Here is a 17,189-nt window from a genome sequence, read left to right on the forward strand (position 1 = left end):
GTGTGCCACTGGTTGTTGTGCCACTAGGTGTAGTCGTGCCACTTATTGTTGTACCACTAGTTGTTGTACCACTGGTTGTTGTACCACTAGTTGTTGTACCGCTAGTTGTAGTTGTGCCACTGGTCGTTGTACCACTGGTTGTAGTTGTGCCACTTGTTGTTGTTCCACTGGTTGTAGTTGTGGCACTTGTTGTTGTACCACTAGTTGTAGTTGTGCCGCTGGTTGTTGTACCACTAGTTGTGGTTGTGCCACTGGTTGTTGTACCACTAGTTGTAGTTGTGCCACTGGTTGTTGTACCACTAGTTGTAGTTGTGCCACTGGTTGTTGTACCACTAGTTGTTGTACCACTCGTTGTTGTACCACTGCTTGTAGTTGTGCCACTGGTTGTTGTACCACTAGTTGTAGTTGTGCCACTAGTCGTAGTTGTGCCACTGCTTGTTGTTCCACTAGTTGTAGTTGTGCCACTGGCTGTTGTTCCTAAAATGTGCACGGTTATCAATTGGGGATATATTTGTGAATACTCATCCTTCTGTCCTCATCTATGCCACTCTTGAAAGAGGGCATTCGTTTGTTGCCAAACTGTTCCAGCATCATAGTAGATACATTCAATCCTTATACTGTATACTGGGCAACCATAACACTTATTAATAGCACCTTCTCAAAAGCCCGAACAGAATTTGTTTATCTTCAAGAACACATCGCTTCTTCCCCCCATAAAACATCCGACTATGGAAACAAATAACCCAAAAAGGGAAAAGATCAGAGAATGTACCTGGGAAAAACATCATGTAACCAACAAATAGAATCCCATCACTTATACCACCTAAAACTTCTTGTACCTGAGGATGTTGTCCCGCTTGTCGTCGTGCCACTGGTTGTTGTACCACTGGCTGTTGTGCCACTGGTTGTAGTTGTGCCACTGGTCGTAGTACCGCTAGTTGTGGTTGTGCCACTGGTTGTTGTGCCACTGGTTGCAGTTGTGCCACTGGATGTTGTACCACTAGTTGTAGTTGTGCCACTGGTTGTTGTACCACTAGTTGTAGTTGTGCCACTGGTTGTTGTACCACTTGTTGTTGTACCACTCGTTGTTGTACCACTGGTTGTAGTTGTGCCACTGGTCGTTGTACCACTAGTTGTAGTTGTGCCACTGGTCGTTGTACCACTAGTTGTAGTTGTGCCACTTGTTGTTGTACCACTAGTTATAGTTGTGCCACTTGTTGTTGTACCACTAGTTGTAGATGTGCCACTGGTTGTTGTACCACTAGTTGTAGTTGTGCCACTGGTTGTTGTACCACTAGTTGTTGTTCCACTAGTTGTTGTACCACTGGTTGTTGTACCAATAGTTGTACTTGTGCCACTGGTCGTTGTACCACTGCTTGTAGTTGTCCCACTGGTCGTTGTACCACTGGTTGTAGTTGTGCCACTGGTCGTTGTACCACTAGTTGTAGTTGTGCCACTGGTCGTTGTACCACTAGTTGTAGTTGTGCCACTTGTTGTTGTACCACTAGTTATAGTTGTGCCACTGGTTGTTGTACCACTAGTTGTAGATGTGCCACTGGTTGTTGTACCACTAGTTGTAGTTGTGCCACTGGTTGTTGTACCACTAGTTGTTGTTCCACTAGTTGTTGTACCACTGGTTGTTGTACCACTAGTTGTACTTGTGCCACTGGTCGTTGTACCACTGCTTGTAGTTGTCCCACTGGTCGTTGTACCACTGGTTGTAGTTGTGCCACTGGTCGTAGTACCACTGGTTGTGGTTGTGCCACTGGTTGTTGTGCCACTAGTTGTAGTCGTGCCACTTGTCGTTGTACCACTGGTTGTAGTTGTGGCACTTGTTGTTGTTCCACTACTTGTAGTTGCACCACTGGTTGTTGTACCACTAGTTGTAGTTGTGCCACTGGTTGTTGTACCACTAGTTGTGGTTGTGCCACTGGTTGTTGTACCACTAGTTGTAGTTGTGCCACTGGTTGTTGTACCACTAGTTGTAGTTGTGCCACTGGTTGTTGTACCACTAGTTGTAGTTATGCCACTGGTTGTTGTACCACTTGTTGTTGTACCGCTTGTTGTTGTACCGCTGGTTGGAGTTGTGCCACTGGTCGTAGTACCACTAGTTGTGGTTGTGCCACTGATTGTTGTACCACTAGTTGTAGCTGTACCACTGGTTGTTGTACCACTAGTGGTAGTTGTTCCACTGGTTGTACCACTAGTTGTAGTTGTTCCCCTAGTTGTTGTACCAGTAGTTGTTGTTGTGCCACTGGTTGTTGTACCTCTGGTTGTTGTACCACTAGTCGTAGTTGTACCACTGGTTGTTGTACCACTAGTTGTGGTTGTGCCACTGGTTGTTGTACCACTAGTTGTACTTGTGCCACTTGTTGTTGTTCCACTGGTTGTAGTTGTGCCACTGGTTGTTGTACCACTAGTTGTAGTTGTGCCACTGGTTGTTGTACCACTAGTTATAGTTGTGCCACTGGTTGTTGTACCACTAGTTGTAGTTGTGCCACTGGTTGTTGTACCACTTGTTGTTGTACCACTCGTTGTTGTACCACTGGTTGTAGTTGTGCCACTGGTCGTTGTACCACTAGTTGTAGTTGTGCCACTGGTCGTTGTACCACTAGTTGTAGTTGTGCCACTTGTTGTTGTTCCACTGGTTGTAGTTGTGCCACTGGTTGTTGTACCACTAGTTGTAGTTGTGCCACTAGTTGTAGTTGTGCCACTGGCTGTTGTACCTAAAATTTGCACGGTTATCAATTGGGGATATATTTGTGAATACTCTTCCTTCTGTCCTCATGAATGCCATTCTTGAAAGAGGGCATTCGTTTGTTGCCAAACTGTTCCAGCATCATAGTAGATACATTCAATCCTTATACTGTATACTGGGCAACCATAACACTTATTAATAGCACCTTCTCAAAAGACCGAACAGAATTTGTTTATCTTCAAGAACACATCGCTTCTTCCCCCTATAAAACATCCGACCATGGAAACAAATAACCCAAAAAGGGAAAAGATCAGAGAATGTACCTGGGAAAAACATCATGTAACCAACAAATAGAATCCCATCACTTATACAACCTAAAACTTCTTGTACCTGAGGATGTTGTTCCGCTTGTCGTCGTGCCACTGGTTGTTGTACCACTGGCTGTTGTGCCACTGGTTGTTGTACCACTGGTTGTAGTTGTGCCACTGGTTGTTGTACCACTAGTTGTTGTTCCACTAGTTGTTGTACCACTGGTTGTTGTACCACTAGTTGTAGTTGTGCCACTGATCGTTGTACCACTGGTTGTTGTTGTACCACTAGTTGTTGTACCACTGGTTGTAGTTGTGCCGACGGTCGTTGTACCACTAGTTGTAGTTGTGCCACTAGTTGTTGTACCACTAGTTGTAGTTGTTCCGCTGGTTGTTGTACCACTAGTTGTTGTACCACTAGTTGTTGTACCACTAGTTGTAGTTGTGCCACTGGTCTTTGTACCACTAGTTGTAGTTGTGCCACTGGTTGTTGTACCACTCGTTGTTGTACCACTGGTTGTAGTTGTGCCACTGGTTGTTGTACCACTAGTTGTAGTTGTGCCACTGGTTGTTGTACCACTAGTTGTAGTTGTGCCGCTGGTTGTTGTACCACTAGTTGTTGTACCACTAGTTGTAGTTGTACCACTGGTCGTTGTACCACTAGTTGTAGTTGTGCCACTGGTTGTTGTACCACTAGTTGTTGTACCACTAGTTGTAGTTGTTCCGCTGGTTGTTGTACCACTAGTTGTAGTTGTGCCACTGGTTGTTGTACCACTAGTTGTAGTTGTTCCGCTGGTTGTTGTACCACTAGTTGTAGTTGTGCCACTGGTTGTTGTACCACTGGTTGTTGTACCACTAGTTGTAGTTGTGCCACTGGTTGTTGTACCACTGGTTGTAGTTGTTCCACTGGTTGTTGTACCACTAGTTGTAGTTTTTCCACTAGTTGTTGTTCCTAAAATGCGCAACCTTATTAGTTGATGATTATTATTATTCTCTTGCTGCTGTTCTTTCAAGTAAGGCGAGCTTTCTGACAATCACGGAAAGTGTGGAGTTGGTCTTTTTTGAGCTACCTGCTAAAGCGTATAATGCATGTTTTGCACACTTTATTGTGTATCTATGGGAACCATACTTTTCAATTTGTCCATTCTGAACGGACACTGCAGTGTAAGCCATCCTACTCTCCATCCAAAAGCCAACCAACCCCGTTCCTCCTTCTCCCCATCACCTCGCTTCCTACTAAATGCAAGCTAATGAAATTGCAAAACATTGGATTTCTTCTTAATAGTTTCATTTTATTTCAACATTACCTGATGTAGTTCCGGTTGCTGAAAGCAAGAATAAATATGCAATAAGCACAATGAATGAGAAAAACAAGACGTCATTTGAACACCGTTCAACCAATGATGCATTGTAAGCTTATATTACCGATAGAGTTTATCTGTGGACACAATATGTAAAATGATAAATCGGTTATTCATTTCATTGAAACTCTATGCAGTTATTGGTGAAAGGAAATAGTTTGATGGATACAGTAGTCACCTTCATTCAAAATACAATTAAAACAGTGACAGATGCCAATATTTTATAACTGTTTTACACTGCACACTGTTTCTTGTTGTATTATTTTAGAATAGACGGAGACTTATCTATATGTGAACAATAAAGCCTAATACCTTCATTGCATCAACGAATTCTGATAGGCAGCTAAGTGCACAATCTTTCGCACGTCACAAAACCTTGTGTTATATTAGTAGAAGAGAAAACTTACTTTCTTCCTCACAAACACCCACAGTGTCCTCTATGTTGTCGATCACACCGTTGAAGGTAACAACGTAGCCTTTAATCAGCTTGTTAATGGTCACGGAATTCTGAAAAGATGTGATATATGATCATTTCAAACAAACCAATCATACAATTATTACAATGAAACAATATGAAGCTGTAGCTGTAACTACCTCAGACATAACACTTTGGCTGTCACATTCCTGTGGCGAATTCAAAACCAGAAAAAGCTATAAATACAACGATAATCCATAAAGGAGAGACACTTTTCAGAAGTCGGCATGATGTCATCAATTGCTTTCCGACTAACTAATCTCACTAACAACTGTGCACAGCTTTTAAGTATAGCGGATAGGTCGAACGACGGATATTGCTGCTTTCTGCAATAGTTGCAGAAATGTGGTATGCTTCTACGATACTTACTTCAACAAGCTCGGCAAAATATTTCAACGAAGTTGCCTGCTGGAAGTTTCCTTGCACCTTTATCCCAGGGACTACGTCTTCTTTATTGAAGAAAGCACATACGACGGTTTCCTTGCTAAATGCGTTTTCTCCCAATTCTTTTGCAATGGGCGTGATTAGTTTATTTGTGCCCACTGAAAATGAAGATCATAAAATGTATTTTATCTGTGTACCTTAAGGTAATTCATAATGCACAATAAAGTGCAGCGGGTATTTATACCGCGTGTGTACTGATATCGCATCAGCAAATTATAAAGATATGCCATTCCAATATTTCCCCAAACACAAAGGACATTAGTATTTCGAAGGTAGGAGGCTAATGTTTCCCCGTTTTCACTACTTTTGTTCTTGTTTAGATATAGTAAAAATAATTGTATTTGGTATGTTGTATTACAGTCTCAGTCTCGTGAAGAAAACATTAAATATGTTTAAATTCTCAGTTAGGAATATATGTAAAATGTTACCTTGAGTGAATGTTAGGCCTTTTGCTTCCTCGAGTGACAGAACCGTCACAAGGATTGTCTGTTTATCTTTGGTGGTATCCTCAAACGTCAACTTTCTACTGACACCAGGATCACGCTTAAAGGTAAGGGTGACAGAGTCGTGTTTTGTGGAGTAAGTGATGGAACATAAAACGGAGTAATACAATCAAAAGGAGAACATATATGTGTATGTTTGCTTTTAACGCCCCACTGCGTTATTTTCAGTTTAAAAGACTGTTTTGTGCAATAGCACAGGTATAATGATGACAAGCAAGGAAGAGCATGTTTGCGTTGAGCATCTGGCTGAGTCTGACGGTATATTCACAGTCTATGTAGTTTTTTACGTCATTGGGGCTACGGTGTCAATACGATAGGAGATGTAAGGAAGAGATACAAGAAAGGGCCAATTAATACAAAAAATGAACAAGCTTGGCTTCGTGATACTTTTACGTAGGTGTATATTTTTAGCCGTTAAGTTTGATACTTACCGTCGATGTAATAACTTCAAAGAAGTTGGGTACTGTGCCTGGTGGTGCTCTTGTGTAGTACCTATCCACAAAGGCTGGAGGGCTATATATCGCTTCCAGAACCGTCTTGTTTCCGACGACAAACTTCTGCACCTCGAACGGAGCGTTGTCACTCGTGCCATTCATATTAAATTCCTTGCACCTTTCTACTGTGATGACATAGGTAAAATAGTTGCATGTGATATTCTGTCTCAATGGTGTGTTGTTTTTATTTGTTTATTAGTATAGCATGTACATGTCATGAAAGAAAACCTACGAAACTAAAAAGGCAGTCTGTCATCCAAATACACCCAAAACTAAAAGTGGTGATCCTAGCACTGCAGGCTGGTTAGGCTTATCTAGACAAGGTCCTTTCTTGGTCGTATCATGGATTGGCTTCTGAGTTCAAAACGCAAGCATAGCGTAGACGTTAATAAAAGGACCGAGCCATACCACCATGTCGCTTCAGATACTGTGTTTGTGCCAACGCTTGGCATCCACTGATTAGGTGTTGGACAGTCTCGTTAAATTCCATGATTACATTTTATATTTACATTTTGACGCAAAATCACACATTGGCGGTTACACGTGGGAAGTGACTGACCACTTTTCTGGACAGCTATTAAAGCTCATCATCAGCTCAGGTACCCTTTTCCCTCTACACGTAGCCAAGAATGGGACTTCTCTGAGATGCGCTGCCTTAGCAAACCCACCCAAAACTTTCCGTGGAATATATAGCGCCAACTCTGCAGATCCTGCATTCAGAGTTTTAGAGGTGGAGAACGGAGCACTCTCCTGATCTGCTAAAGAGATCAGGAGGTACCAAACCAAGGTCACCGAGAGCAATGGGGAGTTGCACGACAATGTCTGCATATTTCGCATGCTATTCCAGAAGCTACCAGTCACCATTCAATGACGTTTTCTGCCAGGAAAAGTCTGTATTCATGTTTTAAACCATTGTTTTCCACGACGCCCAAGGGAGGGTCGTAATGGACCTCATCAAAGTCACAGGTGGCAAAGGCAGTAATTTTCAATGCCAAGGAAGGAAATAAAATGAACAGTCTCAGCAACTTCTTTACAAAATCACCATTTCTTGTAAGTAATTTCGTTCAGAATCACATTGTGGCGATTGCGACCGGAACGTGACTGATCGTGGGCAGCAAAATGAATGCCTCTCTTTCACTTTTAAGACCAGCCGACTTCATCCAGGCAAAGAAATTGGTTGGATTGCTGTTCTGTTGCACACACTGCATGTACACATGATGCAGTGGTCTCTCAGAAAGCTTCCCCACAAATGACCCACACTGGTCAGACTTCACCTGGCTAAATTTCGTCCAGCCGTGCATCTCGAGATTCTGTCTAACAACTTTGGCGCACTTAAAATGGCTGTGGAATTCCTTGCCTTCATTCTGATTCTTGACAAGCATCACCAGAGGATCATCCGATAAATAGACATGTACAAAAGTACAAATTAAATTCTATCATCAAGAGCCTCCACATTTATCAAACCACTACCACCCCATTTTATTGCAATACATAAACGATTACCAGAAACCGAAGGTGTTGGGTTCAGGCGGTAAAGACTCTGGATATGTGACATGTCCAATCAACTGCTCCAAAAAGAGTAAGAAAGGACTGGCTCAGCAAATATATTTGTGGCGTTGACCTTATTTTGAGAACGAAGTTCCGAGCTCCAGATGTATACTTACACCCACCCACACACACATCCCCGACCCCCAACCACCCTTTGAGCTTTCAACTTCATCTTTTATGCTATGGTATTTCACCTGATATCGGTTCGGGCATGGTAGGCTCACCTTTTCGTACCCGTATGGTCACTCTTTGCTGACAAGATTTTGTAGCTCAAATGAGAGCCAAATAATTACTTCTACAATCTGCTTATTTACTCTTTGCAGACCATAAGCTTAATACTTATAATACTTAATACTTATAATGCAAATTGATCACTAATAAGAAAACTTACCTGTTGTTCCACTTGTGGTTGTTGTTCCGGATGTAGTAGTAGTACCACTTGTTGTGGTTGTTCCACTAGTTGTTGTGGTGCCACTAGTGGTTGTTGTACCGCTGGTAGTAGTTGTTCCACTAGTTGTTGTGGTGCCACTAGTTGTCGTTCCAGATGTAGTTGTTCCACTTGTTGTTGTACCTGTTCACACACAAAAAATAAAACATGACACACATCTCTCATAAACCGATAGCTTCAAAGGAGTATATAAAAATCACCATAAAAAGAACTGGAAAGTATGGTCAGTTTTATAATGACTATATTTTCTGTTGTCCCAGATGTTGTTGTACTTCATGTATAGTTTTTCACATTCGAGCGTTAACATGGAATACAATTATCTAATCATATTACTAGCCTACACAAACAGAGTCTGCTAACCTGAAAAAGGAGTAGTGTCTAGAGTACACTATATCGCTGAATGAATGAATATATTTTAGCATGGCCTAGTGTATTCAATTATGTCAGATGTTGCTGTTGATGTGTGTGTGTGTGTGTGTGTGTGTGTGTGTGTGTGTGTGTGTGTGTGTGTGTGTGTGTGTGTGTGTGTTTGTGTGTGTGTGTGTGTGTGTGGGGGCGGTTTGGTTCTCCCGTGAATACCTTGATTGATTTGAAACGTGTCTTTGTTATGTTTCACTTATGATCGACAACTTTATGTGAAGGGCGTCTGATGCTCACAACTATCTGAATTACATATGCCCTTCCTGTGTCTGTATTTTATCGAAATAAGATAAGACTTTAACCAGTCATCGACTGACTCTTTTTTGAGTTTCATCATACAACGTAACAGACTTTTTAGCCCTGAATAACAAACAAACGAACCATAACGCCAATTTAGGGTCTAAGTGTACACTCAATGGCATGTCACTCGATGTTTCTGATGAAATTTGAAATGTAATCCATCTGAGTGACTTCTTTTGAGCACCTCGAATTAATGCTCTTCACAAAAAAGGATTCGCTTCAATCAGATTGATGCTTCCACTCGGTCGTAGAAACATAAATTTATCAATTACAGGTATCCTCAAACACAAGGTACATATGTACATCTTACCTGTTGTTTCGTGCTGGCATATGACAATTTCAGTTACACTAGCAGTTGTTGGCAGAATAATGACTGATACTGGACCATTGACGGGAACCTAAAAATTAAAAAAAGCAACTTACAGCTTTCATCTAGACAGTGTATGCATCAACATGAACAATGTAAAGAAAAGTAAAATAAATGAAAACTATAGACACAACGGCCAATGAATATAAGTGGATATATATCCACTCCGATACATATGTATATATATGTATATTTATAAATATATATATATATATAAATATACATACATGCACGTGTGTGTGTCCATGTGTGTGTGTCTCGCTCTCTCTCTCTCTCTCTCTCTCTGCATGTGTGTGTGTGTGTCTCTGTGTGTGTGTCTGTGTCTGTGCGACTTGATCAAATACTTACTTCATAAAGAGAAGAATCACTTGGGTCGACAGTGCCCACAATCTTTTGGAAGACTTCAGGTTTGTCTTTTCCAGCTGGAGTGGTTACTGTCACTGGATTTGTACTTGGTGTAACTGGCACAGTAGTGAGATACACGTTTTTAATGGTGCCTGGGGTACTGCTAGAGGTATCAACTGGTGTCCCATTGACTGTGTAGCCATCAGGTATCTCTTTAGTCACCAAGATAATCTCATCAGTCGAAGATTTGACAGGGAACTCAGTCACCTAAAGAGTTCAAACAAATATTTATTACCTTCACTTGAACATCGTTTCTTCAGTACAATCAAATGGTAAGGAACAAATCTTCATTGTGGTTATATTTTCTTCAGTTGAGTATTTGCATACATACAATTTAAACTGCTCATCACTGTAGGATATTCAATATCATTCATTCCATGAGTTTTTATTCATATCGAAAAATGTTTTGCACGTTGATTATTCATTCAGCACAGATTTTCTTTAGACATACCTGAGGGTTGGTGGTTTCCTCAGAGGGCACAGAAGTGAAGATCGTTTCCGATGTGACCTTTACTGAGTCAACAAAGGGTGTCTCATCCAAAGGTATTTCCGACAGAGGGTCGCCGGCTTCATTTCCGACTGCGGATGGTGTTGGTGGTGGTGATGGGTTCTCACTTGTGTTCATCAGATCAAGCTTGTCACATGGAGTCGTTCCTGTAATGATGTCATATAACAAGGGTCATAACTTCTTCTAGTAGTATTGGTTAAAGCAGGTTGTAGGTCTTCATTTTATAAAGAAAAAGCCAAATCTAAGTACATCGAGATATGACAAGTACATATACATAACAACATAACAGCGATATAGCAACAGTGCATATTTGAGCTGAGAATAGAGGTATATTTGTTTTTAGCCATTAACAAAGAGAAACCGAGGCAAAAATGTCGAGATCAATAAGCATTGTAGTACAAAGATATTGTAAATTGCACAAAATAAACATTCTATTATTGAGCCAAAACATATACCAGCGATGTGATTTCTTTAACCCGTTGTGGATGTGTTTGTGCCGGATGTGGTTGTACCAGATGTGGTTGTTCCAGATGTGGTTGTTGCAGATCACTAATAAGAAAACTTACCTGTTGTTCCACTTGTGGTTGTTGTTCCGGATGTAGTAGTAGTACCACTTGTTGTGGTTGTTCCACTAGTTGTTGTGGTGCCACTACTGGTTGTTGTACCGCTGGTAGTAGTTGTTCCACTAGTTGTTGTGGTGCCACTAGTTGTCGTTCCAGATGTTGTTGTTCCACTAGTTGTTGTTCCAGAGGTAGTTGTTCCACTCGTTGTTGTACCTGTTTACACACAAAAAAATAAAACATGACACACACGTGCCCTGAAGAAACCGATAGCTTCAAAGGAATATAAAATCACCATAAAAAGAACGGGAAAGTATGGTCAGTTTTATAATGACTATATTTTCTGTTGTCCCAGATGTTATTGTACTTCATGTATAGTTTTTCACATTCGAGCGTTAACATGGAATACAAATATCTAACCATATTACTAGCCTACACAAACAGAGTCTGCTAACCTGAAAAGGAGTAGTGTCTAGAGTACATTATATCGCTGAATGAATGAATATATTTTAGCATGGCCTAGTGTACTGAATTATGTCAGATGTTGCTGTTGATGTGTGTGGGTGTGGGTCCACATCAGAAGCAGATTGCTCCCGTGAATACCTTTAAATGATTTGAAACGTGTCTTTGTTAATGTTTCACTTATGATCGACAACTTTATGTGAAGGGCGTCTGATACTCACAACTATCTGAATTACATGTGCCCTTCCTGTGTCTGTATTTTCTCAAAATAAGATAAGACTTTAACCAATCGTCGACTGACACTTTTTGAGTTTCATCATATAACGTAACATACTTTTTAGTCCTGAATAACAAACAAACGAACCATAACGCCAAGTTAGTGTCCAAGTGTACACTCAATGGCATGTCACTTAATGTTTCTGAAGAAATTTGAAATGTAATCCATCTGAGTGACTTCTTTTGAGCACCTCGAATTAATGCCTCTCACAAAAAAGGATTCGCTTCAATCAGATTGATGCTTCCACTCGGTCGTAGAAACATAAATTTATCAATTACAGGTATCCTCAAACACTAGGTACATATGTACATCTTACCTGTTGTTTCGTGCTGGCATATGACAATTTCAGTTACACTAGCAGTTGCTGGCACAAGAATGGCTGATACTGGACCATTGACGGGAACCTAAAAATTAAAAAAAACAACTTACAGCTTTCATCAAGACAGTGTATGCATCAACATGAACAATGTAAAGAAAAGTGAAATAAATGAAAACGATAGACACAACGGCCAAGGAATATAAGTGGATATATATCCACTTCCATACATACATATATATATATATATATATATATACATACAGGCACGTGTGTGTGTCTATGTGTGTGTGTGGGTGTGGTCTTTCTCTCTCTCTCTCTGTGCATGTGTGTGTGTGTCTGTGTCTGTGCGACTTGATCAAATACTTACTTCATAAAGAGAAGAATCACTTGGGTCGACAGTGCCCACAATCTTTTGGAAGACTTCAGGTTTGTCTTTTCCAGCTGGAGTGGTTACTGTCACTGGATTTGTACTTGGTGTAACTGGCACAGTAGTGAGATACACGTTTTAATGGTGCCTGGGGTACTGCTAGAGGTATCAACTGGTGTCCCATTGACTGTGTAGCCATCAGGTATCTCTTTAGTCACCAAGATAATCTCATCAGTCGAAGATTTGACAGGGAACTCAGTCACCTAAAGAGTTCAAACAAATATTTATTACCTTCACTTGAACATCGTTTCTTCAGTACAATCAAATGGTAAGGAACAAATCTTCATTGTGGTTATATTTTCTTCAGTTGAGTATTTGCATACATACAATTTAAACTGCTCATCACTGTAGGATATTCAATATCATTCATTCCATGAGTTTTTATTCATATCGAAAAAATGTTTTGCACGTTGATTATTCATTCAGCACAGATTTTCTTTAGACATACCTGAGGGTTGGTGGTTTCCCTCAGAGGGCACAGAAGTGAAGATCGTTTCCGATGTGACCTTTACTGAGTCAACAAAGGGTGTCTCATCCAAAGGTATTTCCGACAGAGGGTCGCCGGCTTCATTTCCGACTGCGGATGGTGTTGGTGGTGGTGATGGGTTCTCACTTGTGTTCATCAGATCAAGCTTGTCACATGGAGTCGTTCCTGTAATGATGTCATATAACAAGGGTCATAACTTCTTCTAGTAGTATTGGTTAAGCAGGTTGTAGGTCTTCATTTTATAAAGAAAAACAGCAAAACTAACTACTTACTACAGCTCACCGATATGACAAGTATGTACATAGAATGTATGTCAACAGAGCACATATCTGAATTGAGAATATAATCATATTTGTTTTAGCAATTAACAAAGGGAAACTGAGGCAAAAAAGTGCTCACTAAGTATTAAAAGTATACAAATATTGTAAATTGACATACAATAAATATTTTATTATTGAACCATAACATATACTAGTGACATGATTTCCTTTACCCGTTGTGGATGTGGTTGTACCGGATGTGGTTGTACCAGATGTGGTTGTACCGGATGTGGTAGTGCCGGATGTTGTTGTACCGGATGTGGTTGTTGTTGCACTGGTTGTTGTTGTTCCACCTTGTAGTCGTTCCTAATGGAAACAATAGTATTATATAGACCTTTAACAGATTCTGTATTTTATCAACAAAGGATAGTAAATTTAACAATCATCGTCATCTGACACTTTCTTGAGTTTCATCAAACAACGTAACAGCCTTCTTAGCCTTGAATAACAAACAAAAGAACCATAACGCCAGGTTAGTGTCCAAGTGTACACTCAAGGCATGTCACTCGATGTTTCTGAAGAAATTTGAAATGTAATCCTTCTGAGTGACTCCCCTTTTTGAGCACCTCGAATTAATGCCTCACAAAAAAAGATTTGCTTCAATCAGATTGTTGCTTCCCACTCGGTCGTAGAAACATAAATTTATGAATTACAGGTATCCTCAAACACAAGGTACATATGTACATCTTACCTGTTGTTTCGTGCTGGCATATGACAATTTCAGTTACACTAGCAGTTGCTGGCACAAGAATGGCTGATACTGGACCATTGACGGGAACCTAAAAATTAAAAACAGCAGCTTACAGCTTTCATCTAGACAGTGTATGCATAAACATGGACAATGCAAAGAAAAGTGAAATAAATGAAAACGATAGACACAACGGCCAAGGAATATAAATGGATTTATATCCACTTCCTTACATAGAGAGAGATATATATACACATACAGTCACGTGTGTATATGTGTGTGTGTCTGTGTTTGCCTGTGTCTGTGTCTGTGCGACTTGATCAAATACTTACTTCATAAAGAGAAGAATCACTTGGGTCGACAGTGCCCACAATCTTTTGGAAGACTTCAGGTTTGTCTTTTCCAGCTGGAGTGGTTACTGTCACTGGATTTGTACTTGGTGTAACTGGCACAGTAGTGAGATACACGTTTTTAACGGTGCCTGGGGTACTGCTAGAGGTATCAACTGGTGTCCCATTGACTGTATAGCCATCAGGTATCTCTTTAGTCACCAAGATAATCTCATCAGTCGAAGATTTGACAGGGAACTCAGTCACCTAAAGAGTTCAAACAAATATTTATTACCTTCACTTGAACATCGTTTCTTCAGTACAATCAACTGGTAAGGAACAAATCTTCATTGTGGTTATACTTTCTTCAGTTGAGTATTTGCATACATACAATTTAAACTGCTCATCACTGTAGGATATTCAATATCATTCATTCCATGAGTTTTTATTCATATCGAAAATGTTTTGCACGTTGATTATTCATTCAGCACAGATTTTCTTTAGACATACCTGAGGTTGGTGGTTTCCTCAGAGGGCACAGAAGTGAAGATCGTTTCCGATGTGACCTTTTACTGAGTCAACAAAGGGTGTCTCATCCAAAGGTATTTCCGACAGAGGGTCGCCGGCTTCATTTCCGACTGCGGATGGTGTTGGTGGTGGTGATGGGTTCTCACTTGTGTTCATCAGATCAAGCTTGTCACATGGAGTCGTTCCTGTAATGATGTCATATAACAAGGGTCATAACTTCTTCTAGTAGTATTGGTTAAGCAGGTTGTAGGTCTTCATTTTATAAAGAAAAACAGCAAAAACTACTTACTACAGCTCACCGGGATATGACAAGTATGTACATAGAATGTATGTCAACAGAGCACATTCGAATTGGAGAATATAATCATATTTGTTTTAGCAATTAACAAAGGGAAACTGAGGCAAAAGTGCTCACTAAGTATTAAAAGTATACAACATTGTAAATTGACATACAATAAACATTTTATTATTGAACCATAACACATACTAGTGACATGATTTCCCCAACCCGTTGTGGATGTGGTTGTACCGGATGTGGTTGTACCAGATGTGGTTGTACCGGGATGTGGTAGTGCCGGATGTTGTTGTACGGATGTGGTTGTTGTTGCACTGGTTGTTGTTGTTCCACTTGTAGTCGTTCCTAATGGAAACAATAGTATTATATAGACCTTAACAGATTCTGTATTTTATCAACAAAGGATAGTAAATTTAACAATCATCGTCATCTGACACTTTCTTTGAGTTTCATCAAACAACGTAACAGCCTTCTTAGCCTTGAATAACAAACAAAAGAACCATAACGCCAGGTTAGTGTCCAAGTGTACACTCAAGGCATGTCACTCGATGTTTCTGAAGAAATTTGAAATGTAATCCTTCTGAGTGACTTCTTTGAGCACCTCGAATTAATGCCTCTCACAAAAAAAGATTTGCTTCAATCAGATTGTTGCTTCCACTCGGTCGTAGAAACATAAATTTATGAATTACAGGTATCCTCAAACACAAGGTACATATGTACATCTTACCTGTTGTTTCGTGCTGGCATATGACAATTTCAGTTACACTAGCAGTTGCTGGCACAAGAATGGCTGATACTGGACCATTGACGGGAACCTAAAAATTAAAAACAGCAACTTACAGCTTTCATCTAGACAGTGTATGCATAAACATGGACAATGCAAAGAAAAGTGAAATAAATGAAAACGATAGACACAACGGCCAAGGAATATAAATGGATTTATATCCACTTCCTTACATAGAGAGAGATATATATACACATACAGTCACGTGTGTATATGTGTGTGTGTCTGTGTGTGCCTGTGTCTGTGTCTGTGCGACTTGATCAAATACTTACTTCATAAAGAGAAGAATCACTTGGGTCGACAGTGCCCACAATCTTTTGGAAGACTTCAGGTTTGTCTTTTCCAGCTGGAGTGGTTACTGTCACTGGATTTGTACTTGGTGTAACTGGCACAGTAGTGAGATAAACGTTTTTAATGGTGCCTGGGGTACTGCTAGAGGTATCAACTGGTGTCCCATTGACTGTGTAGCCATCAGGTATCTCTTTTAGTCACCAAGATAATCTCATCAGTCGAAGATTTGATAGGGAACCCAGTCACCTAAAGAGTTCAAACAAATATTTATTACCTTCACTTGAACATCGTTTCTTCCAGTACAATCAACTGGTAAGGGAACAAATCTTCATTGTGGTTATACTTTCTTCAGTTGAGTATTTGCATACATACAATTTAAACTGCTCATCACTGTAGGATATTCAATATCATTCATTCCATGAGTTTTTATTCATATCGAAAATGTTTTGCACGTTGATTATTCATTCAGCACAGATTTTCTTTAGACATACCTGAGGGTTGGTGGTTTCCTCAGAGGGCACAGAAGTGAAGATCGTTTCTGATGTGACCTTTACTGAGTCAACAAAGGGTGTCTCATCCAAAGGTATTTCCGACAGAGGGTCGCCGGCTTCATTTCCGATTGCGGATGGTGTTGGTGGTGGTGATGGGTTCTCACTTGTGTTCATCAGATCGCTTGTCACATGGAGTCGTTCCTGTAATGATGTCATATAACAAGGGTCATAACTTCTTCTAGTAGTATTGGTTAAGCAGGTTGTAGGTCTTCATTTTATAAAGAAAACAGCAAAACTACTTACTACAGCTCACCGGGATATGACAAGTATGTACATAGAATTTATGTCAACAGAGCACATTCGAATTGAGAATATAATCATATTTGTTTTAGCAATTAACAAAGGGAAACTGAGGCAAAAGTGCTCACTAAGTATTAAATAGTATACAAATATTGTACATTGACATACAATAAACATTTTATTATTGAACCATAACATATACTAGTGACATGATTTCTTTACCCGTTGTGGATGTGGTTGTACCGGATGTGGTTGTACCTCGATGTGGTTGTACCGGATGTGGTTGTTCCCGGATGTGGTTGTGGCTTGTTTCTGAAATAAACATTTATCACGTTATATGTAGACATTCGTA

General features: G+C 40.1%; 1 protein-coding gene and 2 long non-coding RNA genes across 3 annotated transcripts; all 3 read right to left on the minus strand.

The window, feature by feature from the left end:
• Positions 1-4,293: 4,293 nt before the first annotated feature.
• LOC124268372 (mucin-2-like) lies at positions 4,294-12,394 on the minus strand. Its single transcript, XM_046703342.1, has 12 exons — positions 12,265-12,394; positions 11,895-11,982; positions 10,846-11,055; positions 10,223-10,425; positions 9,715-9,978; positions 9,310-9,397; positions 8,223-8,402; positions 6,221-6,408; positions 5,715-5,829; positions 5,212-5,384; positions 4,775-4,874; positions 4,294-4,331 (listed from the first exon to the last, which is right to left on the minus strand). The coding sequence occupies exons 4-12, from the start codon at positions 10,394-10,396 to the stop codon at positions 4,294-4,296; spliced, it is 1,320 nt and encodes a 439-aa protein (XP_046559298.1). The 5' UTR covers positions 10,397-10,425; positions 10,846-11,055; positions 11,895-11,982; positions 12,265-12,394.
• Positions 12,395-13,424: 1,030 nt separating this feature from the next.
• On the minus strand, positions 13,425-16,585 carry LOC124268368. The gene is made up of 4 exons (XR_006896262.1): positions 16,538-16,585; positions 14,152-14,415; positions 13,823-13,910; positions 13,425-13,437 (listed from the first exon to the last, which is right to left on the minus strand). It is a non-coding gene; the product is annotated as an uncharacterized LOC124268368 (long non-coding RNA).
• LOC124268367 lies at positions 15,266-16,234 on the minus strand. The gene is made up of 3 exons (XR_006896261.1): positions 16,028-16,234; positions 15,699-15,786; positions 15,266-15,316 (listed from the first exon to the last, which is right to left on the minus strand). It is a non-coding gene; the product is annotated as an uncharacterized LOC124268367 (long non-coding RNA).
• Positions 16,586-17,189: the final 604 nt, after the last annotated feature.

This window comes from Haliotis rubra, unplaced genomic scaffold (genome assembly GCF_003918875.1).
Source record: "Haliotis rubra isolate DU_JTF1 unplaced genomic scaffold, ASM391887v1 Scf1375, whole genome shotgun sequence".
Classification (NCBI taxonomy): domain Eukaryota; kingdom Metazoa; phylum Mollusca; class Gastropoda; order Lepetellida; family Haliotidae; genus Haliotis; species Haliotis rubra.